This window comes from Protomyctophum parallelum (assembly GCF_964188405.1).
Source record: "Protomyctophum parallelum genome assembly, chromosome: 22".
Taxonomy (NCBI): Eukaryota; Metazoa; Chordata; class Actinopteri; order Myctophiformes; family Myctophidae; genus Protomyctophum; species Protomyctophum parallelum.
The window spans coordinates 33,219,114-33,244,236 of record NC_139714.1 but is presented as its reverse complement, the minus strand read 5'-3'; the positions used below and the strand labels follow the sequence as shown (position 1 = coordinate 33,244,236).

The following is a 25,123-nucleotide window of genomic DNA, read 5'->3' as shown; positions in this document are numbered from 1 at the left end:
ATTAATGTGGTGGGAATAAAATGGTTCTAATTAAAGACCCTAAAGAATGAAATGGTTCTAAAGAATAAAATGGTTCTAATTAAAGACCCTAAAGAATGAAATGGTTCTAAAGAATAAAATAGTTCTAAAGACCCTAAAGAATGAAATGGTTCTAAAGAATGAAATGGTTCTAAAGACCCTAAAGAATGAAATGGTTCTAAATAATAAAATGGTTCTAATTAAAGACCCTAAAGAATGAAATGGTTCTAAAGAATAAAATAGTTCTAAAGACCCTAAAGAATGAAATGGTTCTAAAGAATAAAATAGTTCTAAAGACCCTAAAGAATGAAATGGTTCTAAAGACCCTAAAGAATAAAATAGTTCTAAAGACCCTAAAGAATGAAATGGTTCTAAAGAATGAAATGGTTCTAAAGACCCTAAAGAATGAAATGGTTCTAAATAATAAAATGGTTCTAAAGACCCTAAAGAATGAAATGGTTCTAAAGAATGAAATGGTTCTAATTAAAGACCCTAAAGAATGAAATGGTTCTAAAGAATGAAATGGTTCTAAAGACCCTAAAGAATGAAATGGTTCTAATTAAAGACCCTAAAGAATGAAATGGTTCTAAAGAATGAAATGGTTCTAAAGACCCTAAAGAATGAAATGGTTCTAATTAAAGACCCTAAAGAATGAAATGGTTCTAAAGACCCTAAAGAATGAAATGGTTCTAAAGACCCTAAAGAATGAAATGGTTCTAATTAAAGACCCTAAAGAATGAAATGGTTCTAAAGAATGAAATGGTTCTAAAGACCCTAAAGAATGAAATGGTTCTAATTAAAGACCCTAAAGAATGAAATGGTTCTAAAGACCCTAAAGAATGAAATGGTTCTAATTAAAGACCCTAAAGAATGAAATGGTTCTAAAGACCCTAAAGAATGAAATGGTTCTAATTAAAGACCCTAAAGAATGAAATGGTTCTAAAGACCCTAAAGAATGAAATGGTTCTAAAGACCCTAAAGAATAAAATGGTTCTAAAGACCCTAAAGAATAAAATGGTTCTAAAGACCCTAAAGAATGAAATGGTTCTAAAGACCCTAAAGAATAAAATGGTTCTAAAGACCCTAAAGAATGAAATGGTTCTAAAGAATGAAATGGTTCTAAAGAATGAAATGGTTCTAAAGACCCTAAAGAATAAAATGGTTCTAAAGACCCTAAAGAATGAAATGGTTCTAAAGAATGAAATGGTTCTAATTAAAGACCCTAAAGAATGAAATGGTTCTAAAGAATGAAATGGTTCTAATTAAAGACCCTAAAGAATGAAATGGTTCTAATTAAAGACCCTAAAGAATGAAATGGTTCTAATTAAAGACCCTAAAGAATGAAATGGTTCTAATTAAAGACCCTAAAGAATGAAATGGTTCTAATTAAAGACCCTAAAGAATGAAATGGTTCTAATTAAAGACCCTAAAGAATGAAATGGTTCTAAAGAATGAAATGGTTCTAAAGACCCTAAAGAATGAAATGGTTCTAATTAAAGACCCTAAAGAATGAAATGGTTCTAAAGACCCTAAAGAATGAAATGGTTCTAAAGACCCTAAAGAATAAAATGGTTCTAAAGACCCTAAAGAATAAAATGGTTCTAAAGACCCTAAAGAATAAAATGGTTCTAAAGACCCTAAAGAATGAAATGGTTCTAAAGAATACAATGGTTCTAATTAAAGACCGTAAATAATGAAATGGTTCTAAATAATAAAATGGTTCTAAAGACCCTAAAGAATAAAATGGTTCTAAAGACCCTAAAGAATAAAATGGTTCTAAAGACCCTAAAGAATGAAATGGTTCTAAAGAATACAATGGTTCTAATTAAAGACCGTAAATAATGAAATGGTTCTAAATAATAAAATGGTTCTAAAGACCCTAAAGAATGAAATGGTTCTAAAGACCCTAAAGAATGAAATGGTTCTAAAGACCCTAAATAATGAAATGGTTCTAAAGACCCTAAAGAATGAAATGGTTCTAAAGACCCTAAAGAATGAAATGGTTCTAATTAAAGACCCTAAATAATGAAATGGTTCTAAATAATAAAATGGTTCTAAAGACCCTAAAGAATAAAATGGTTCTAAAGACCCTAAAGAATGAAATGGTTCTAAAGACCCTAAAGAATGAAATGGTTCTAAAGACCCTAAATAATAAAATGGTTCTAAAGACCCTAAAGAATGAAATGGTTCTAAAGACCCTAAATAATAAAATGGTTCTAAAGACCCTAAAGAATAAAATGGTTCTAAAGACCCTAAAGAATAAAATGGTTCTAAAGACCCTAAAGAATGAAATGGTTCTAAAGACCCTAAAGAATGAAATGGTTCTAAAGACCCTAAAGAATAAAATGGTTCTAAAGACCCTAAAGAATGAAATGGTTCTAAAGACCCTAAAGAATAAAATGGTTCTAAAGACCCTAAAGAATAAAATGGTTCTAAAGACCCTAAAGAATGAAATGGTTCTAAAGACCCTAAAGAATAAAATGGTTCTAAAGACCCTAAAGAATGAAATGGTTCTAAAGACCCTAAAGAATGAAATGGTTCTAAAGACCCTAAAGAATAAAATGGTTCTAATTAAAGACCCTAAAGAATAAAATGGTTCTAAAGACCCTAAAGAATGAAATGGTTCTAATTAAAGACCCTAAAGAATAAAATGGTTCTAATTAAAGACCCTAAAGAATGAAATGGTTCTAAAGACCCTAAAGAATGAAATGGTTCTAAAGAATACAATGGTTCTAATTAAAGACCGTAAATAATGAAATGGTTCTAAATAATAAAATGGTTCTAAAGACCCTAAAGAATAAAATGGTTCTAAAGACCCTAAAGAATAAAATGGTTCTAAAGACCCTAAAGAATGAAATGGTTCTAAAGAATACAATGGTTCTAATTAAAGACCGTAAATAATGAAATGGTTCTAAATAATAAAATGGTTCTAAAGACCCTAAAGAATGAAATGGTTCTAAAGACCCTAAAGAATGAAATGGTTCTAAAGACCCTAAATAATGAAATGGTTCTAAAGACCCTAAAGAATGAAATGGTTCTAAAGACCCTAAAGAATGAAATGGTTCTAATTAAAGACCCTAAATAATGAAATGGTTCTAAATAATAAAATGGTTCTAAAGACCCTAAAGAATAAAATGGTTCTAAAGACCCTAAAGAATGAAATGGTTCTAAAGACCCTAAAGAATGAAATGGTTCTAAAGACCCTAAATAATAAAATGGTTCTAAAGACCCTAAAGAATGAAATGGTTCTAAAGACCCTAAATAATAAAATGGTTCTAAAGACCCTAAAGAATAAAATGGTTCTAAAGACCCTAAAGAATAAAATGGTTCTAAAGACCCTAAAGAATGAAATGGTTCTAAAGACCCTAAAGAATGAAATGGTTCTAAAGACCCTAAAGAATAAAATGGTTCTAAAGACCCTAAAGAATGAAATGGTTCTAAAGACCCTAAAGAATAAAATGGTTCTAAAGACCCTAAAGAATAAAATGGTTCTAAAGACCCTAAAGAATGAAATGGTTCTAAAGACCCTAAAGAATAAAATGGTTCTAAAGACCCTAAAGAATGAAATGGTTCTAAAGACCCTAAAGAATGAAATGGTTCTAAAGACCCTAAAGAATAAAATGGTTCTAATTAAAGACCCTAAAGAATAAAATGGTTCTAAAGACCCTAAAGAATGAAATGGTTCTAATTAAAGACCCTAAAGAATGTCTACTTTCACAAGATGACATCAGTGGACACGACCGCTCTGCTACGACTGTCCCAAGCTCCCTTAAAGCTTTCTGGGCGGGAACCCCTTTTGGTGTTTTAGCTACTTCTATTAGCTATTGAAAAATGATAATAGCAGATCTACAAGCTCATAGATATGAGCTGACATATGAGCTTGTAGAGGGGGGGTCCCTGGAACAACATATTTTCAGTTGGGGGCCGGCGGCCAATTACAGATAATTCTGGGGGTCCTTGACATGAAAAAGGTTGAGCACCACTGACGTAGAAACATTTTTCCAGAAAACTGTCAGAATTTACTGTAGAAGTACAGTAGACTATATTTACTGTAAAGGCATTTGTAGAATCATCTAAATGGGTTCAAGCGTTCTACTTGGTTACACATGTAGGCTTCATTTCTGCATAGATAGTATAGATACTAAACTAGTACTATACTAATATACTATACTATACTATAATACTATACTAATATACTATACTATACTAATATGCTACACTAATATACTATACTAATATACTAAACAGTATACAGTGATTTGATCAGGACTTAAAGAGAATCCTTTTATGATTTGACCTTTTTGTTATTCTTCACTTCACTGTATGGATGGAATGCAAACTATTGCATGTCAACCTAGCTCTGGTCCATAGCCTTACTGCTTCCATTCTGCTGGATTAACTAAAAGTATTTTTTTTCCCGGTGGAAACAAAATCCCTTTTTGGCCAAAAAGTACAGTTTATACATGTGGTGGGGGGGGGCTCAGAGTGCGTCCACTAAGGAAAGTAGGCTTTCTATTGACACAACCCGTCTTTGTATTGGCGAGTAGGTCAAACGTTCGTGAGATTTCCACAAAAGAGAAGAGGCTGGTCTGATTTCTATTTGAGATTTAAAACTGATAGTCCCATAGCTTTACTGCAGGGCAGAATGGAAGAAGTAAGGCTATAAACCAGAGCTAATGTCAACTGTACTTCATACTGTCTGAGACACTCAACTGTACTTCATACTGTCTGAGACACTCAACTGTACTTCATACTGTCTGAGACACTCAACTGTACTTCATACTGTCTGAGACACTCAACTGTACTTCATACTGTCTGAGACAATCAACTGTACTTCATACTGTCTGAGACACTCAACTGTACTTCATACTGTCTGAGACACTCAACTGTACTTCATACTGTCTGAGACAATCAACTGTACTTCATACTGTCTGAGACACTCAGACAGGAAGTGAGGAAATGGGTACGTTTGGGGTGTGTACTGTAATTACACAGAAACAGACACGCCCTCCGAGTGCTCACGAGAGCACATAAGTTACACCCCGCCCTCCCCCCCCCTAGAGATCTCAGCTGTTGCATTCAATGATACTGTACATGCAGTAGGCAATGATACAATGATACTGTACATAGAGTAATAATAATAATGATACTGTACATGCAGTAGGCCCTGATTGATGGCTAACTGTTGTATGATATCTCTGCTGTCTCCATTTTTGAGGTTTTTGATTATTTTTCTTTGGCATAAATCAGTGCTATTGAACACCCTTTACGTCTGTGTGTTGTTCCATAAATCAGTGCTATTGAACACCCTTTACGTCTGTGTGTTGTTCCATAAATCAGTGCTATTGAACACCCTTTACGTCTGTGTGTTGTTTCATAAATCAGTGCTATTGAACACCCTTTACGTCTGTGTGTTGTTCCATAAATCAGTGCTATTGAACACCCTTTACGTCTGTGTGTTGTTCCATAAATCAGTGCTATTGAACACCCTTTACGTCTGTGTTGTTCCATAAATCAGTGCTATTGAACACCCTTTACGTCTGTGTGTTGTTTCATAAATCAGTGCTATTGAACACCCTTTACGTCTGTGTGTTGTTCCATAAATCAGTGCTATTGAACACCCTTTACGTCTGTGTGTTGTTCCATAAATCAGTGCTATTGAACACCCTTTACGTCTGTGTGTTGTTCCATAAATCAGTGCTATTGAACACCCTTTACGTCTGTGTGTTGTTCCATAAATCAGTGCTATTGAACACCCTTTACGTCTGTGTGTTGTTTCATAAATCAGTGCTATTGAACACCCTTTACGTCTGTGTGTTGTTCCATAAATCAGTGCTATTGAACACCCTTTACGTCTGTGTGTTGTTTCATAAATCAGTGCTACTGAACACCCTTTACGTCTGTGTGTTGTTCCATAAATCAGTGCTATTGAACACCCTTTACGTCTGTGTGTTGTTTCATAAATCAGTGCTATTGAACACCCTTTACGTCGGTGTGTTGTTTCATTAATCAGTGCTATTGAACACCCTTTACGTCTGTGTGTTGTTCCATAAATCAGTGCTATTGAACACCCTTTACGTCTGTGTGTTGTTTAATAAATCAGTGCTATTGAACACCCTTTACGTCTGTGTGTTGTTTCATTAATCAGTGCTATTGAACACCCTTTACGTCTGTGTGTTGTTCCATAAATCAGTGCTATTGAACACCCTTTACGTCTGTGTGTTGTTTCATAAATCAGTGCTATTGAACACCCTTTACGTCGGTGTGTTGTTTCATTAATCAGTGCTATTGAACACCCTTTACGTCTGTGTGTTGTTCCATAAATCAGTGCTATTGAACACCCTTTACGTCTGTGTGTTGTTCCATAAATCAGTGCTATTGAACACCCTTTACGTCTGTGTGTTGTTCCATAAATCAGTGCTATTGAACACCCTTTACGTCTGTGTGTTGTTCCATAAATCAGTGCTATTGAACACCCTTTACGTCTGTGTGTTGTTCCATAAATCAGTGCTATTGAACACCCTTTACGTCTGTGTGTTGTTTCATAAATCAGTGCTATTGAACACCCTTTACGTCTGTGTGTTGTTCCATAAATCAGTGCTATTGAACACCCTTTACGTCTGTGTGTTGTTTCATAAATCAGTGCTATTGAACACCCTTTACGTCTGTGTGTTGTTTCATAAATCAGTGCTATTGAACACCCTTTACGTCGGTGTGTTGTTTCATTAATCAGTGCTATTGAACACCCTTTACGTCTGTGTGTTGTTCCATAAATCAGTGCTATTGAACACCCTTTACGTCTGTGTGTTGTTCCATAAATCAGTGCTATTGAACACCCTTTACGTCTGTGTGTTGTTCCATAAATCAGTGCTATTGAATACCCTTTACGTCTGTGTGTTGTTCCATAAATCAGTGCTATTGAACACCCTTTACGTCTGTGTGTTGTTTCATAAATCAGTGCTATTGAACACCCTTTACGTCTGTGTGTTGTTCCATAAATCAGTGCTATTGGACACCCTTTACGTCTGTGTGTTGTTCCATAAATCAGTGCTTATTGAACACCCTTTACGTCTGTGTGTTGTTCCATAAATCAGTGCTTATTGAACACCCTTTACGTCTGTGTGTTGTTTCATAAATCAGTGCTATTGAACACCCTTTACGTCTGTGTGTTGTTTCATAAATCAGTGCTATTGAACACCCTTTACGTCTGTGTGTTGTTCCATAAATCAGTGCTATTGAACACCCTTTACGTCTGTGTGTTGTTTCATAAATCAGTGCTATTGAACACCCTTTACGTCTGTGTGTTGTTCCATAAATCAGTGCTATTGAACACCCTTTACGTCTGTGTGTTGTTCCATAAATCAGTGCTATTGAACACCCTTTATGTCTGTGTGTTGTTCCATAAATCAGTGCTATTGAACACCCTTTACGTCTGTGTGTTGTTCCATAAATCAGTGCTATTGAACACCCTTTACGTCTGTGTGTTGTTCCATAAATCAGTGCTATTGAACACCCTTTACGTCTGTGTTGTTTCATAAATCAGTGCTATTGAACACCCTTTACGTCTGTGTGTTGTTCCATAAATCAGTGCTATTGAACACCCTTTACGTCTGTGTGTTGTTCCATAAATCAGTGCTATTGAACACGCTTTACGTCTGTGTGTCGTTTCATTAATCAGTGCTATTGAACACCCTTTACGTCTGTGTGTTGTTCCATAAATCAGTGCTATTGAACACGCTTTACGTCTGTGTGTCGTTTCATTAATCAGTGCTATTGAACACCCTTTACGTCTGTGTGTTGTTTCATTAATCAGTGCTATTGAACACCCTTTACGTCTGTGTGTTGTTCCATAAATCAGTGCTATTGAACACCCTTTACGTCTGTGTGTTGTTCCATAAATCAGTGCTATTGAACACCCTTTACGTCTGTGTGTTGTTCCATAAATCAGTGCTATTGAACACCCTTTACGTCTGTGTGTTGTTCCATAAATCAGTGCTATTGAACACCCTTTACGTCTGTGTGTTGTTCCATAAATCAGTGCTATTGAACACCCTTTACGTCTGTGTGTTGTTTCATAAATCAGTGCTATTGAACACCCTTTACGTCTGTGTGTTGTTCCATAAATCAGTGCTATTGAACACCCTTTACGTCTGTGTGTTGTTTCATAAATCAGTGCTATTGAACACCCTTTACGTCTGTGTGTTGTTTCATAAATCAGTGCTATTGAACACCCTTTACGTCGGTGTGTTGTTTCATTAATCAGTGCTATTGAACACCCTTTACGTCTGTGTGTTGTTCCATAAATCAGTGCTATTGAACACCCTTTACGTCTGTGTGTTGTTCCATAAATCAGTGCTATTGAACACCCTTTACGTCTGTGTGTTGTTCCATAAATCAGTGCTATTGAATACCCTTTACGTCTGTGTGTTGTTCCATAAATCAGTGCTATTGAACACCCTTTACGTCTGTGTGTTGTTTCATAAATCAGTGCTATTGAACACCCTTTACGTCCGTCTGTGTGTTGTTCCATAAATCAGTGCTATTGAACACCCTTTACGTCTGTGTGTTGTTCCATAAATCAGTGCTATTGAACACCCTTTACGTCTGTGTGTTGTTTCATAAATCAGTGCTATTGAACACCCTTTACGTCTGTGTGTTGTTCCATAAATCAGTGCTATTGAACACCCTTTACGTCTGTGTGTTGTTCCATAAATCAGTGCTATTGAACACCCTTTACGTCTGTGTGTTTCATAAATCAGTGCTATTGAACACCCTTTACGTCTGTGTGTTGTTCCATAAATCAGTGCTATTGAACACCCTTTACGTCTGTGTGTTGTTCCATAAATCAGTGCTATTGAACACCCTTTACGTCTGTGTGTTGTTTCATAAATCAGTGCTATTGAACACCCTTTACGTCTGTGTGTTGTTCCATAAATCAGTGCTATTGAACACCCTTTACGTCTGTGTGTTGTTCCATAAATCAGTGCTATTGAACACCCTTTACGTCTGTGTGTTGTTCCATAAATCAGTGCTATTGAACACCCTTTACGTCTGTGTGTTGTTCCATAAATCAGTGCTATTGAACACCCTTTACGTCTGTGTGTTGTTTCATAAATCAGTGCTATTGAACACCCTTTACGTCTGTGTGTTGTTCCATAAATCAGTGCTATTGAACACCCTTTACGTCTGTGTGTTGTTTAATTAATCAGTGCTATTGAACACCCTTTACGTCTGTGTTGTTTCAAAAATCAGTGCTATTGAACACCCTTTACGTCTGTGTGTTGTTCCATAAATCAGTGCTATTGAACACCCTTTACGTCTGTGTGTTGTTTCATAAATCAGTGCTATTGAACACCCTTTACGTCTGTGTGTTGTTTCATAAATCAGTGCTATTGAACACCCTTTACGTCTGTGTGTTGTTTCATAAATCAGTGCTATTGAACACCCTTTACGTCTGTGTGTTGTTCCATAAATCAGTGCTATTGAACACCCTTTACGTCTGTGTGTTGTTTCATAAATCAGTGCTATTGAACACCCTTTATGTCGGTGTGTTGTTTCATAAATCAGTGCTATTGAACACCCTTTATGTCGGTGTGTCGTTTCGAAAATATTGAACCAATGGATAGTAAAAAGTGCTTTGGACAAAACCTCTTAACTCCATTGGACCCTCAGACTGTCTGCTAAAGCAGCCAACTCCACCACCTCTCTCCCTCTCATGGAAGTAATTGACAATATATAAAGTTACACCAACTTTGATGAGGCAGTATTGTATTGGTTTGTTCTAAAAAATATATAAGGTTTTCTGAAAATGAACATTTTGGAGTTATGAGGTTCCCTCCCGACACAACACCAAAAGAGTATTTTTGGTGGTTTTGCGAAATATGACAACAATATCTATGGAATGTTGTATTTTTCAAACACAGACACAAAGTAGAAGTCTAAAGTTTACACACTTTACTACAGTGGGCAGATTGGCAGAAAAGGCCCATGCAACAGAACACAGAGTACATCTAATATATCCATGTTAACAGACCAAAATAATCAAACAGGATAATACTCCCTGGCCTCACTAAACACCACTCACTTATCCACTTTTATATCACATTATAATTAATAACACACAAATCCAAATCATCACAAACTGAATATCGCCCCCCGACATATTTGACGTGCTCTAAATGCGGAAAAACCAATGAATCTAAAAAGGGCTTGAAAAGAATCCAATGAATAATACGTTTCACCAGTTCTACGTTCTATTTCATGAAAACAAACACAGGTTGGTCTGCCGTCTCGTTTCACCCGAGACAGGGCTGCCGTCACCAGACGTTAGGAGTCCCAACGGAGTCAGGAAGGAGGAAGCCGCTACGCCACGTGCTAATCCATTCCTCCATAGACCTTCAGCGGATGACTCTACTGTATCTGAACCTCATCCTCGTTGTCTTTACACTCAGCACACGGCCACGTCGCTCATTGAAAATGTACACGTTCACCTTAAAATGTTATGAATATTTTCAGCGACGATCATAAGACAAAGTATAAACGACCGCCTCGGCGTTTCCTCGTCCGTCGTGTGATTTAACTAGATGGAGAAAAGTCGGAAACAACAGACGAGTCGCCAGTTTGAGAGTCAAAAAACGATCACGATTAAGTCCCCCTTATCCGCCACACACACACACACACACACACACACTAAACTGTGATCCAACATGAGAAACCATTCCATATCCTTATGCTATGCACGCTTGAGGACTGGTGACGGTAAATCCCGATGCCACTCTCCCTCCCTGACTGTCTGTATGTCTGTCTGTCTGTCTGTCTGTCTGTCAGACTGTCTGTCTGTCTGTCTGTCTCTCTGTCTGCCTGTCTGTCAGTTAGCCGAGCAACTGTTGATCTTTGTTCTGCAGTCCGGACAGGCCATGTGTTCTGCTGTTTCTTCAGTCCCGACAGGCGATGTGTTCTGCTTGTTGAAATCATCTCAGGCAACAGACAAAAGAAAAGGCTCCGTCTGTCTGTGCCTCTTGGCTGTGGGTGAGGGGACGCCCTCGCTCCCTTCTCCTCCTCTCTCTCCTGCCACGGGAGGGGGAACGGTGCGAGGGACTGCACTGGCGTCGGTGTGGGCGTCTGGTGGACTCATTCCTGGTTCAGATGAGACCCGGACCCCCTCCACTCTTTCCTCTTGCGTTCTCTCTCTCTCTCTCTCTCTCTCGCTCGCTCTCTTTCTCACGCACACCCTGGGCCAGACTCCGGTCAGCGTCTCCTGAAGGACAGAGCAGGATGTTACTGTAGAGACTGCGTTCCAACAGCAGGCGAGCATCGGGCCGACACGTCGCCTAAACGCCCGGCATCGGGCCGACACGTCGCCTAAACGCCCGGCATCGGGCCGACACGTCGCCTAAACGCTGAGCATCGGGCCGACACGTCGCCTAAACGCTGAGCATCGGGCCGACACATCGCCTAAACGCTGAGCATCGGGCCGACACATCGCCTAAACGCTGAGCATCGGGCCGACACATCGCCTAAACGCTGAGCATCGGGCTGACACGTCGCCTAAACGCCGAGCATCGGGCCGACACATCGCCTAAACGCTGAGCATCGGGCCGACACATCGCCTAAACGCTGAGCATCGGGCCGACACATCGCCTAAACGCTGAGCATCGGGCCGACACATCGCCTAAACGCTGAGTATCGGGCCGACACATCGCCTAAACGCTGAGCATCGGGCCGACACATCGCCTAAACGCTGAGCATCGGGCCGACACATCGCCTAAACGCTGAGCATCGGGCCGACACATCGCCTAAACGCTGAGCATCGGGCCGACACATCGCCTAAACGCTGAGCATCGGGCCGACACATCGCCTAAACGCCGAGCATCGGGCCGACACATCGCCTAAACACTGAGCATCGGGCCGACACATCGCCTAAACGCTGAGCATTGTGCCGACACATCGCCTAAACGCTGAGCATCGGGCCGACACATCGCCTAAACGCTGAGCATCGGGCCGACACGTCGCCTAAACGCTGAGCATCGGGCCGACACATCGCCTAAACGCTGAGCATCGGGCCGACACATCGCCTAAACGCTGAGCATCGGGCCGACACGTCGCCTAAACGCTGAGCATCGGGCCGACACGTCGCCTAAACGCTGAGCATCGGGCCGACACATCGCCTAAACGCCCGGTATCGGCCCCCGAAAAGAGGACGTTCCTCCGCCGCACTTTGACTATCGGCCCTTCGCCTGCTATCGGTGCTAGTCGCCGGTAGGGTCCCGTAGACCGGTAGGGTCCCGTAGACCAGTAGGGTCCCGTAGACCAGTAGGGACCAGTAGGGTCCCGTAGACCAGTAGGGACCAGTAGGGTCCCGTAGACCAGTAGGGTCCCGTAGACCAGTTAGGGTCCCGTAGACCAGTAGGGTCTGCACTTCCGGAAAAATGGCCTGGCCGTCGCCCGCTGTCAGAACGTACTGTAAGCCCTACTCTTACGCCCCAGTTCAGATCACAACACGTCCACATTTCGTTTTGAAATTATTTCGCTCTGTGCAATTTTTAACACATTTTAACCTATGACATTTGACCTTTAACCCTGATAAAGTAAGTAAAATAACTGTAATAGCCTATATGTTGTTTTTTTTTTTTTAATAATTATTATAAATGTGCAAAAAAGTCCTAGTAGTAAAAAGTAGTAGAGCGGTTGAAATCTGTTTCTTTTTTGCAAGTAGAAATTAATCCGGGTTTTACAGGGTTAAAGAAACAAGAAAGACAAACAAGCTGGTTTTAATAAAGAAAATAGAAAATTCAAACTTTATTACATAAATATATTTTCCCCAGTTTTACAAGAAAAAAAACAATCATGTCGTATGAATCCTTAGCACCTGCAAAGCAGAAAATACATTTAAGTAAAACACATTTCACACAAAATCAATAAATGAAATGGGTGTCACACACACACACACACACACACACACACACACACACACACACACACACACACACACACACACACACACACTTTCACTTCTTGCCTGCTTTTCAAAAGTATTCTCTTCAGAGAGACACCAACACTGGAGATTACAGTAGTGAGTACTGGATATTACAGTAGTAAGTAAGTACTAGAGATTACAGTAAAGGTTGATAGCGTATTCTCTTCAGAGAGACACCAATAGAGGTGCCTTGGGGTCATTAACTCATGTTGTGTTGTGGCGGTCAGCGGTGTGAGGGAGAGGCTCACCTTCCTCCCGTTTTGAAGATGAGGTCAGCGTTGGGCGCACCCTTCGGGTGCTGGTAGCGAGGTCTGCGCTCCCGGTTGGTGTTGGCCTGCGCCGGGCGCTGGGCCAGAGACTGCAGCATCTCTGGAACAACAAAACAGAAGGAATTAGAAAAACACATTTTCATCCCATTTCTTCTGAACTTCTCCTCGACATTATTTGCACTGGATTGTCAAAATGGCCCTCACGCTGCGGTCACAATATCAGCAACGAAGCAACATAACAAGACATTTTCAACACAATATAACGATACAGAGACACCTCCCTGACAATACGACGATACAGAGACACCTCCCTGACAATATAACGATACAGAGACACCTCCCTGACAATATAACGATACAGAGACACCTCCCTGACAATATAACGATACAGAGACACCTCCCTGACAATATAACGTTACAGAGACACCTCCCTGACAATACAACGATACAGAGACACCTCCCTGACAATACAACGATACAGAGACACCTCCCTGACAATATAACGATACAGAGACACCTCCCTGACAATATAACGACACAGAGACACCTCCCTGACAATATAACGACACAGAGACACCTCCCTGACAATATAACGACACAGAGACACCTCCCTGACAATATAACGATACAGAGACACCTCCCTGACAATACAACGATACAGAGACACCTCCCTGACAATATAACGATACAGAGACACCTCCCTGACAATATAACGACACAGAGACACCTCCCTGACAATATAACGACACAGAGACACCTCCCTGACAATATAACGATACAGAGACACCTCCCTGACAATACAACGATACAGAGACACCTCCCTGACAATATAACAATACAGAGACACCTCCCTGACAATATAACGACACAGAGACACCTCCCTGACAATATAACGATACAGAGACACCTCCCTGACAATATAACGATACAGAGACACCTCCCTGACAATACAACGATACAGAGACACCTCCCTGACAATATAACGAAACAGAGACACCTCCCTGACAATATAACGACACAGAGACACCTCCCTGACAATATAACGACACAGAGACACCTCCCTGACAATATAACGATACAGAGACACCTCCCTGACAATATAACGACACAGAGACACCTCCCCGACAATATAACGATACAGAGACACCTCCCTGACAATATAACGATACAGAGACACCTCCCCGACAATATAACGATACAGAGACACCTCCCTGACAATATAACGACACAGAGACACCTCCCCGACAATATAACGATACAGAGACACCTCCCTGACAATATAACGACACAGAGACACCTCCCCGACAATATAACGATACAGAGACACCTCCCTGACAATATAACGATACAGAGACACCTCCCTGACAATATAACGACACAGAGACACCTCCCTGACAATATGACGATACAGAGACACCTCCCTGACAATATAACGATACAGAGACACCTCCCTGACAATATAACGACACAGAGACACCTCCCTGACAATATGACGATACAGAGACACCTCCCTGACAATATAACGATACAGAGACACCTCCCTGACAATATAACGACACAGAGACACCTCCCTGACAATATAACGATACAGAGACACCTCCCCGACAATATAACGATACAGAGACACCTCCCTGACAATATAACGATACAGAGACACCTCCCTGACAATATAACGACACAGAGACACCTCCCTGACAATATAACGACACAGAGACACCTCCCCGACAATATAACGACACAGAGACACCTCCCCGACAATATAACGATACAGAGACACCTCTGGGGGGGGGGGGGGGGGGACACTTTAGAACCAGGGGAATGGAGGGGATGAGTGAGTGACGTCAGGACTTTAGAACCAGGGGAATGGAGGGGATGAGCGAGTGACGTCAGGACTTTAGAACCAGGGGAATGGAGGGAATGAGCGAGTGACGTCAGGACTTTAGAACCAGGGGAATGGAGGGGATGAGCGAGTTACGTCAGGACTTTAGAACCAGGGGAATGGAGGGAATGAGCGAGTGACGTCAGGACTTTAGAACCAGGGGAATGGAGGCGATGAGCGAGTGACGTCAGGACTTTAGAACCAGGAGAATGGAGGGGATGAGCGAGTGACGTCAGGACTTTAGAACCAGGAGAATGGAGGGGATGAGCGAGTTACGTCAGGACTTTAGAACCAGGGGAATGGAGGGGATGAGCGAGTTACGTCAGGACTTTAGAACCAGGGGAATGGAGGGGATGAGCGAGTGACGTCAGGACTTTAGAACCAGGGGAATGGAGGGGATGAGCGAGTTACGTCAGGACTTTAGAACCAGGGGAATGGAGGGGATGAGCGACTTCGGCGCTCTATAGAAGCCATCAACATGAGTCTACTGTTCTATTGGCCTCTATACATGAGCCTGTTTCAGTGTTCCGAAAACACAATAAACCTTCAATCAATAATATCATACATTTCCTGCTCGACACCCCCCCCCCCCCCCCCCCCTGGCTAATATGTGACATCAAATTGGTATTCAGGGTGTTAATTAACCCATTCAGAACGGGATCCTCTTTTGGTGTTTTAAGCATTATGTTATACTTTAGCTATTGAAAAATAGCAAATCTACAAGCTCGTAGCGCGGCACTCTAGCTTGTAGATCTGCTATCTTTTTTTAAATCGTGAAAATGTGGCGCAAATCTTTGGACATATATTCTTTCAGAGCGAACGTTTTAAACTCAAATCTTTTGCTTCTGGGGGGGGGGGGGGGGTACCCTGGTACCCTGGTAGACCTGTATTAGAGTGATGAATTGAACCGATAACAAGCGCTCATTGCACCTCGGTAAAACGGGGTCCATCCTTTTCGGGTCCAACCATTCCCTGAGTAGGACAAATGTAAATGACATTAAGGTCCGTGTCGATGACATAGTCATCTCTAGCAAAGTAGAGGTCACATATCTAGGATGTATCCTTGACAATAAACTGACAGGAGATAGCATGGCATCAAGGGCCATCAAAGGAATACATCAAAGGACAAGATTCTTGGGCAGAATCTCCACCTTTATTAACCAAAGGGCCCTCAGGACCTTAGCTGGAGCCCTCATACTGCCCATTTTCGACTATGCTTGTACGTCCTCCTGGTTCCCCAACACCTCAATGGCACAGAAAACCAAGCTTCAAACTTCTCAAAACAAACTAATCCGACTTCTTCTTCACCTAGGGCCCATGACCCAGCTCTATGCGGAGCATTTTGACAGCATAGGCTGGCTCAGGGTGGAAGACAGAGTCAAGCAATTGAAGATGGGCCTGACTTTAAAAATTGTAAATGCAACTTTACCCTCCATGCCCTCAGTACCCACTCACTTGTCTAATTACTTTAAAAAAAGTGAGCAACACCCACAGCCATAAAACTAGAGGGAGCGTGAACAACGATCTGGTGCCACCCATTTATAAAACAAATATGGGCAAATTCACCTTCTAAAGCACTGCTACCCAGGTGTGGAATGCCCTCCCCCCCATCAAAACAAACAAATCACTGGCTTCCTTCAAGACAGGCCTAAAAATTCACCTGTCAGCAGGTCAAAGGGAGAGGAGGTGATCGCCTCAGCCGCTTTGTGCGAATAATAATCCCCTTCCGATTAACCTTCGGCCCCAACCTGTGAATACTGTATATTTCATGTTTAGAGGAAATGTATATGTTGCCTTCAATTATTATTGTTATATCACTTACTGTTACTGTGTTAACTTATTATTCATGTCATGTGTGAGTGGATAGGACCCGAATGGAAACAAGGACGCAAGGTCTTTCTTCGGTGAGATGGTTTTTTGAACAAAGATGCCTGACTGTACATTAGAGTGACATTTTGTCAGGATTCCCGTGGGTCCCGCGGGAATCCCGTGGGATTGGGATTAACATTTCTATTAATCCCGTGATCGGGACGGGACGGGAATGAAAGTCAACAGGAGCGTGCAGGAGCGGGAATTACATCTATCTAGAATCATAATGATCATTTTCAGCTGGTCGTGGCGCCAACCAAAAGAACAGAAGCACCCATATTTGTAGTCATCTTTCAGTGAGACAACGCTCTTTTGACTTGCGTTGGCACAATGCGGTATTAAAAAAAAGAAAAAAAAACAGGAGCGGGATGGGAGTGGGAGTCATCTCGAGTGGGAGCGGGATGGGATCAGGAGTCATTCTACAGGAGTGGGACAGGACAGGATTTTTTTTTTACCCTAGTCCAGGATTGGGACAGGACAGGATTTTTTTCTGTGGGAGTGGGACAGGACAGGAGTGGAAATCCACTCCCGTGTCAGTCTCTACTGTACATTGTGCCGTTTGCATTTATGTTGCCTAATAAAATATTCAATCAATCAAAAAACAGTGCGTACCCTGATAGTCCTCCTGCTCCTGCCTCTCGTTGATATCCAGGGTGAGTTTCTTCATCTTCATGCGTTCTTCCTGCTCGGCCTGCTGCTGGTTGAAATGGTTGGCGGCGAGGTGGGAGGAGAGGGGCACGTTGAGGATCTTATACTGGGGAGCGCACGCGCACACACACACACACACAGTACACACTTAACATCTTTATTTGCATTCACATTTAACAAGACATTCTTGAACACAAACAATAGTGGAAAACACTCTACAAGTGCTTTATAGGATACAGATCACGGGTACAGAAAGCGCCGCGCGCACACACACACACACACACACACACACACACACACACACACACACACACACGAAATTGACAAAAAACAAAATCTAAAGTGTGAATGCATGGCTGTGGAGCAGAATGTATTTAATACTCCTTTACTTAACAGTAAAGTATGAATGCATGGCTGTGGAGCAGAATGTATTTAATACTCTTTACTTAACAGTAAAGTAAAGTATGAATGCATGGCTGTGGAGCAGAATGTATTTAATACTCCTTTACTTAACAGTAAAGTAAAGTATAAATGCATGGCTGTGGAGCAGACTGTATTTAATACTCTTTACTTAACAGTAAAGTAAAGTATAAATGCATGGCTGTGGAGCAGACTGTATTCCACTAATACTCCCTGGCTGGCGTTGAGAAGAGGCCACACCCTGTGATCCCCAGAGCCAGGCTGTGCCCCCAAACCACACATTCCACCAGCCCCGTTCTGCCTAAACACACTCAGAGAGTCAATATTATCCCTGGGCTCAGTCGGGACAGAGCTGAGACTGTACCAGACGCTCAGTCAAAAGGAACCAAGGCCTGAAAGTGAGAGTGTGTGAGTGTGTGTGTGTGTGAGAGAGAGAGAGAGTCAGAGAGAGTGTGTGTGTGTGAGAGAGAGAGACAGACATACATTACAGACAAAGGTGTGTGTGTGTGTGTGTGTGCGCACGTGTGTGTTTGTGTGTGTGTGAGAGAGAGAGAGTCAGAGAGAGAGAGTAGAGAGTAGAGAGAGAGAGAGAGACAGACATACATACAAAGGTGTGTGTGTGTGTGAGACACGTGTGTGTGTGTGTGTGTGCGTGTGTGTGTGTGTGTGTGTGTGTGTGTGTGAGAGAGAGACACGTGTGTGTGTGTGAGTGTGTGTGTGCGTGCGTGCTACCTGCTGCTTGTTGCCTTTGCGTGTGAGCATGACAAACTGCATGGTGTCAGAGATGTCCTGGTGGGGCTCCGCAGTGCAGGGGACCCCCCCGGGGACCCCCGGGACCCCCCCTCCTTTCTTCAGCTGGCTCTTCAGCTGCAGTGGAATGGCCACGTCCAGCTGGTGCACCTTGACCGCCTCGCCGCTGCGCTGCTACACGAAAAACAAACGCACCACAAGTCAAACCCGTCCCTAGGGAGGCCTAAAGGTCGTTCCAAACCCTCTAGGGCTTGTCCTTAACCCATTAAGACCGTACGATGTGTGGGAACGTCGTAACTGATCCAACCCACGGGTTGCTAAGCACATTTTTTTTGGGTTAGGCCACCAGAAGTGTGACCATGGACCCGGCCTCACAGAGCACGACCTGGACCAGACCCCTCCACGGAGCCCACCTGTCTATCTCTCTCTTCTATTCTTTCTTCCTATCCACCCTCTGCCCCCCCCCCCCCCCCCCCACACACACACACACACACTTTTATGACAGATTCTGACAGAAAAAAGGAGGGGACGCGAGTTGAAAGAAACCTCTCTCTCTCTCGCATGTATGCTTCGTCATAAGTTTGCGTGTTGTTACATCCTGTACCATACCGTACATACCGTTCCGTGTCGATAACTTGCGCATCTACTATAATCAGCCGACAGCTGTCATATCAATAGTGATAAATGAAAAAAGACATGCTTTTAGAACTAATTATTAATGCAGCCTCACAACTGGTCGACGCCCGACGGCTATCGTCCTGTATTTGGTCCTCTATAAAGTCCGAATGCGTTCACACCAGTAGCGAACCGCACCGTGGTTCGTTTGGTCTTAGACTGAATGCGTTCACACCAGTAGCGAACCGCACCGTGGTTCGTTTGGTCTTAGACTGAATGCGTTCACACCAGTAGCGAACCGCACCGTGGTTCGTTTGGTCTTAGACTGAATGCGTTCACACCAGTAGCGAACCGCACCGTGGTTCGTTTGGTCTTAGACTGAATGCGTTCACACCAGTAGCGAACCGCACCGTGGTTCGTTTGGTCTTAGTCTGAATGCGTTCACACCAGTAGCGAACCGCACCGTGGTTCGTTTGGTCTTAGTCTGAAACTCTGAATGCGTTCACACCAGTAGCGAACCGCACCGTGGTTCGTTTGGTCTTAGACTGAATGCGTTCACACCAGTAGCGAACCGCACCGTGGTTCGTTTGGTCTTAGACTGAATGCGTTCACACCAGTAGCGAACCGCACCGTGGTTCGTTTGGTCTTAGTCTGAATGCGTTCACACCAGTAGCGAACCGCACCGTGGTTCGTTTGGAAGCCAACAGAGTTCGGCTTTTTTTTTTTACGTGTTTCGTTTCTTTGATCCGCACCAGAGTTCGGATGCACGTTCACACCAACAGAACCAAAGGGGGTACGCGGACCAAACAGCCCCGGTGTTAGGTCAAACGGTGGTTCCGCGGCTCAGATGGGTCTGAGAGGCTAAATGTCATCAAATGGTGGTCCGTGGCTCAGATGGGTCTGAGAGGCTAAATGTCATCAAATGGTGGTCCGTGGCTCAGATGGGTCTGAGAGGCTAAATGTCATCAAATGGTGGTCCGTGGCTCAGATGGGTCTGAGAGGCTAAAATAATGTCATCAGATGGTGGTTCCGTGGCTCAGATGGGTCTGAGAGGCTAAATGTCATCAGATGGTGGTTCCGTGGCTCAGATGGGTCTGAGAGGCTAAATGTCATCAGATGGTGGTCCGTGGCTCAGATGGGTCTGAGAGGCTAAATGTCATCAGATGGTGGTCCGTGGCTCAGATGGGTCTGAGAGGCTAAATGTCATCAGATGGTGGTCCGTGGCTCAGATGGGTCTGAGAGGCTAAATGTCATCAGATGGTGGTCTGTGGCTCAGATGGGTCTGAGAGGCTAAATGTCATCAGATGGTGGTCCGTGGCTCAGATGGGTCTGAGAGGCTAAATGTCATCAGATGGTGGTTCCGTGGCTCAGATGGGTCTGAGAGGCTAAATGTCATCAGATGGTGGTCCGTGGCTCAGATGGGTCTGAGAGGCTAAATGTCATCAGATGGTGGTCCGTGGCTCAGATGGGTCTGAGAGGCTAATTGTCATCAGATGGTGGTTCCGTGGCTCAGATGGGTCTGAGAGGCTAAATGTCATCAGATGGTGGTCCGTGGCTCAGATGGGTCTGAGAGGCTAAATGTCATCAGATGGTGGTCCGTGGCTCAGATGGGTCTGAGAGGCTAATTGTCATCAGATGGTGGTCTGTGGCTCAGATGGGTCTGAGAGGCTAATTGTCATCAGATGGTGGTTTCGCGGCTCAGATGCTGAATAAATAAATACTGGGCCTTGGTGTGAAAAGGGCTGTAAACCAACTGGTCCAACTCAACACTGAGTGGTTCTGGTTCAGGATTACCTGCAGGTTCTCCAGCATCATCTTGTCCAGAGCCTGGATGAAGTCCTCATCCTCAGCACAGGCAACGTGCTTCAGACCCCCACTCCTCAGGGTCACCTCCTAGAGGGAGAGAGAAACACACAGGGTCACCTCCTAGACCCCTCAGGGTCACCTCCTAGGAGGAGAGAGAAACACACAGGGTCACCTCCTAGACCCCTCAGGGTCACCTCCTAGGAGGAGAGAGAAACACACAGGGTCACCTCCTAGGAGGAGAGGGGATGGGAGAGGAGGGGAGAGGAGAGGAGAGGAGAGGAGAGGAGAGGAGAGGAGAGGAGAGGAGAGGAACAACATAGCCCAGAATAGATAGAGCCTATTTTTGGGGCAGGACACACTTCTATAGAAGCTTCTATAGAAGTGCTATTTTTGAAAAATCATTAAACTGTGGCCAATTACATATATTTTTGGGGGTTCTTGACATGAAATATTTAGCACCACTTATATGTGAGAACCACTGACATAGAAACATGGGGTTTAACCCTGTGAGAACCAACCATATAGAAACATAGGGTTTAACCCTGTGAGAACCACTGATATAGAAACATAGGGTTTAACCCTGTGAGAACCACTGACATAGAAACATAGGGTTTAACCCTGTGAGAACCAACCCTATAGAAACATGGGGTTTAACCCTGTGAGAACCACTGACATAGAAACATGGGCCTTCATTTATCAACCGTGCGTACGCCAAAATATGGGTGCACGCCGAAATTACCGACATTTACCATTTCCGCCAAAGCTTGAAATTGAACTTGATAAAGTTCAAAACTCACGTCTGGTCGAGGCAGACGTGTCGAGGCAGCGCAAAGTGGGGACCGCTTCTTATTTATTTTGTCATATGGAAAATCACGGGGTGCCAACTTCACTTCCTAAACTTTAGGCTGCGCAGGGAGGCAATCTAATATACAGTGAGTAATGTCATAAACGTGCATGCAGACAGACAGACGGAACAGGAGCGGAGGAAAACAGCATTTGTCACGGGCTGTGCCGCGCATGTTTAAACTCATTCCAATGTTATTTAATTAATGCTTCACATATTCACAGGTTTAGGTTTTCGTTCACTAATCTTGTTGTATATTAAATGAATAAACATTGTAATAATTGCATACAACTAACACACAGTGACAGTTGCTTGCAAGTTGCATGTGCGTGCGTCTGTGTACGTGTATGAGAGGGGGGTGAGGCGGTCAGCAAGGCAAGGAAGGCTTGACTTGATGCAACTATGGTTTCCAAGGTCGTACTGCATTTCATGTCGCAAAAACGAGGGCGAGGCTTGATTTCATAGGGCGTGCCAGATAGATTTCAGCAGACACATTTATTAACGTCGGAACTAAATTAAGGAAGGATCAGCTGTTTGCGATCACTTTATAAATGCCGTGGCGACGTGGGTGTACTACGAAACCTACACTTGAATCTGTGGCAGATTTTACACTCGATTGATAAATGAGGGCCATGAGGGCCACCGATACAGGTATTTGTGGAATCAGGTGTAAATGTTCTCACGTTGTTCTCGTCGTCCGTCTCGTTCTCCTTGTTGGAGTCGGTCAGGTAGTCCGTGTTCTCCTCCTCCTCTTCCTCCCTCTCCTCTTCATCGTTCTCAGAACCTTCCTGGAACAGAGAGAGAGAGAGAGAGAGAGAGAGAGAGAGAGAGACAGAGAGAGAGAGAGAGAGACATTGTTTTCATTTAGTCACATTTTAGTCAGCCGGAATGTCTTAGTGTTAGTCTAGTTTCAGTCGACTAAACATCGTAGAATTTTAGTCGACTAAATCTACAGCTGACTAAAATCGACAGTGGACTCAAATTTATTGGCGTCGTAAGGACCGTTATTCTCACCTCCTCTTCCTGTCGTAAGGACCGTTATTCTCACCTCCTCTTCCTGTCGTAAGGACTGTTATTCTCACCTCCTCTTCCTGTCATAAGGACTGTTATTCTCACCTCCTCTTCCTGTCGTAAGGACAGTTATTCTCACCTCCTCTTCCTGTCGTAAGGACTGTTATTCTCACCTCCTCTTCCTGTCGTAAGGACCGTTATCCTCACCTCCTCTTCCTGTCATAAGGACTGTTATTCTCACCTCCTCTTCCTGTCATAAGGACCGTTATTCTCACCTCCTCTTCCTGTCGTAAGGACTGTTATTCTCACCTCCTCTTCCTGTCGTAAGGACTGTTATTCTCACCTCCTCTTCCTGTCGTAAGGACTGTTATTCTCACCTCCTCTTCCTGTCATAAGGACTGTTATTCTCACCTCCTCTTCCTGTCATAAGGACTGTTATTCTCACCTCCTCTTCCTGTCATAAGGACTGTTATTCTCACCTCCTCTTCCTGTCGTAAGGACAGTTATTCTCACCTCCTCTTCCTGTCGTAAGGACAGTTATTCTCACCTCCTCTTCCTGTCATAAGGACAGTTATTCTCACCTCCTCTTCCTGTCATAAGGATTGTTATTCTCACCTCCTCTTCCTGTCATAAGGACAGTTATTCTCACCTCCTCTTCCTGTCGTAAGGACTGTTATTCTCACCTCCTCTTCCTGTCATAAGGACAGTTATTCTCACCTCCTCTTCCTGTCATAAGGACTGTTATCCTCACCTCCTCTTCCTGTCGTAAGGACTGTTATTCTCACCTCCTCTTCCTGTCGTGAGGACCGTTATCCTCACCTCCTCTTCCTGTCATAAGGACCGTTATTCTCACCTCCTCTTCCTGTCGTGAGGACCGTTATCCTCACCTCCTCTTCCTGTCATAAGGACCGTTATTCTCACCTCCTCTTCCTGTCATAAGGACTGTTATTCTCACCTCCTCTTCCTGTCATAAGGACTGTTATTCTCACCTCCTCTTCCTGTCGTAAGGACCGTTATTCTCACCTCCTCTTCCTGTCATAAGGACTGTTATTCTCACCTCCTCTTCCTGTCATAAGGACTGTTATTCTCACCTCCTCTTCCTGTCATAAGGACTGTTATTCTCACCTCCTCTTCCTGTCATAAGGACTGTTATTCTCACCTCCTCTTCCTGTCATAAGGACTGTTATTCTCACCTCCTCTTCCTGTCATAAGGACTGTTATTCTCACCTCCTCTTCCTGTCGTAAGGACCGTTATCCTCACCTCCTCTTCCTGTCATAAGGACTGTTATTCTCACCTCCTCTTCCTGTCATAAGGACTGTTATTCTCACCTCCTCTTCCTGTCGTAAGGACTGTTATTCTCACCTCCTCTTCCTGTCATAAGGACTGTTATTCTCACCTCCTCTTCCTGTCGTAAGGACTGTTATTCTCACCTTCTCTTCCTGTCGTAAGGACAGTTATTCTCACCTCCTCTTCCTGTCGTAAGGACTGTTATTCTCACCTCCTCTTCCTGTCATAAGGACAGTTATTCTCACCTCCTCTTCCTGTCATAAGGACCGTTATCCTCACCTCCTCTTCCTGTCATAAGGACAGTTATTCTCACCTCCTCTTCCTGTCATAAGGACCGTTATCCTCACCTCCTCTTCCTGTCATAAGGACTGTTATTCTCACCTCCTCTTCCTGTCATAAGGACTGTTATTCTCACCTCCTCTTCCTGTCATAAGGACAGTTATTCTCACCTCCTCTTCCTGTCATAAGGACTGTTATTCTCACCTCCTCTTCCTGTCATAAGGACTGTTATTCTCACCTCCTCTTCCTGTCATAAGGACTGTTATTCTCACCTCCTCTTCCTGTCATAAGGACAGTTATTCTCACCTCCTCTTCCTGTCGTAAGGACTGTTATTCTCACCTCCTCTTCCTGTCATAAGGACAGTTATCCTCACCTCCTCTTCCTGTCATAAGGACTGTTATTCTCACCTCCTCTTCCTGTCATAAGGACTGTTATTCTCACCTCCTCTTC

General features: G+C 43.2%; 1 protein-coding gene across 3 annotated transcripts in view; it reads right to left on the bottom strand.

The window, feature by feature from the left end:
* Window positions 1–9,913: 9,913 nt before the first annotated feature.
* Window positions 9,914–25,123, bottom strand: part of upf2 (UPF2 regulator of nonsense mediated mRNA decay) — a gene marked incomplete at its 3' end in the record, with an annotated part of 57,662 nt that continues 42,452 nt past the window's right edge. The window contains exons 17-22 of one of the 3 annotated variants that reach the window (XM_083757990.1): window positions 22,778–22,882; window positions 21,239–21,337; window positions 18,812–19,003; window positions 17,624–17,765; window positions 13,243–13,363; window positions 9,914–11,275 (exon numbers count right to left, since the gene is read on the bottom strand). In XM_083757990.1, the coding sequence (XP_083614116.1) occupies window positions 11,266–11,275; window positions 13,243–13,363; window positions 17,624–17,765; window positions 18,812–19,003; window positions 21,239–21,337; window positions 22,778–22,882 (669 nt within the window). Of the gene's footprint in view, window positions 11,276–13,238; window positions 13,364–17,623; window positions 17,766–18,811; window positions 19,004–21,238; window positions 21,338–22,777; window positions 22,883–25,123 lie in introns of those variants that run through there. The other 2 variants (XM_083757991.1, XM_083757992.1) reach the window with 2 other exon arrangements.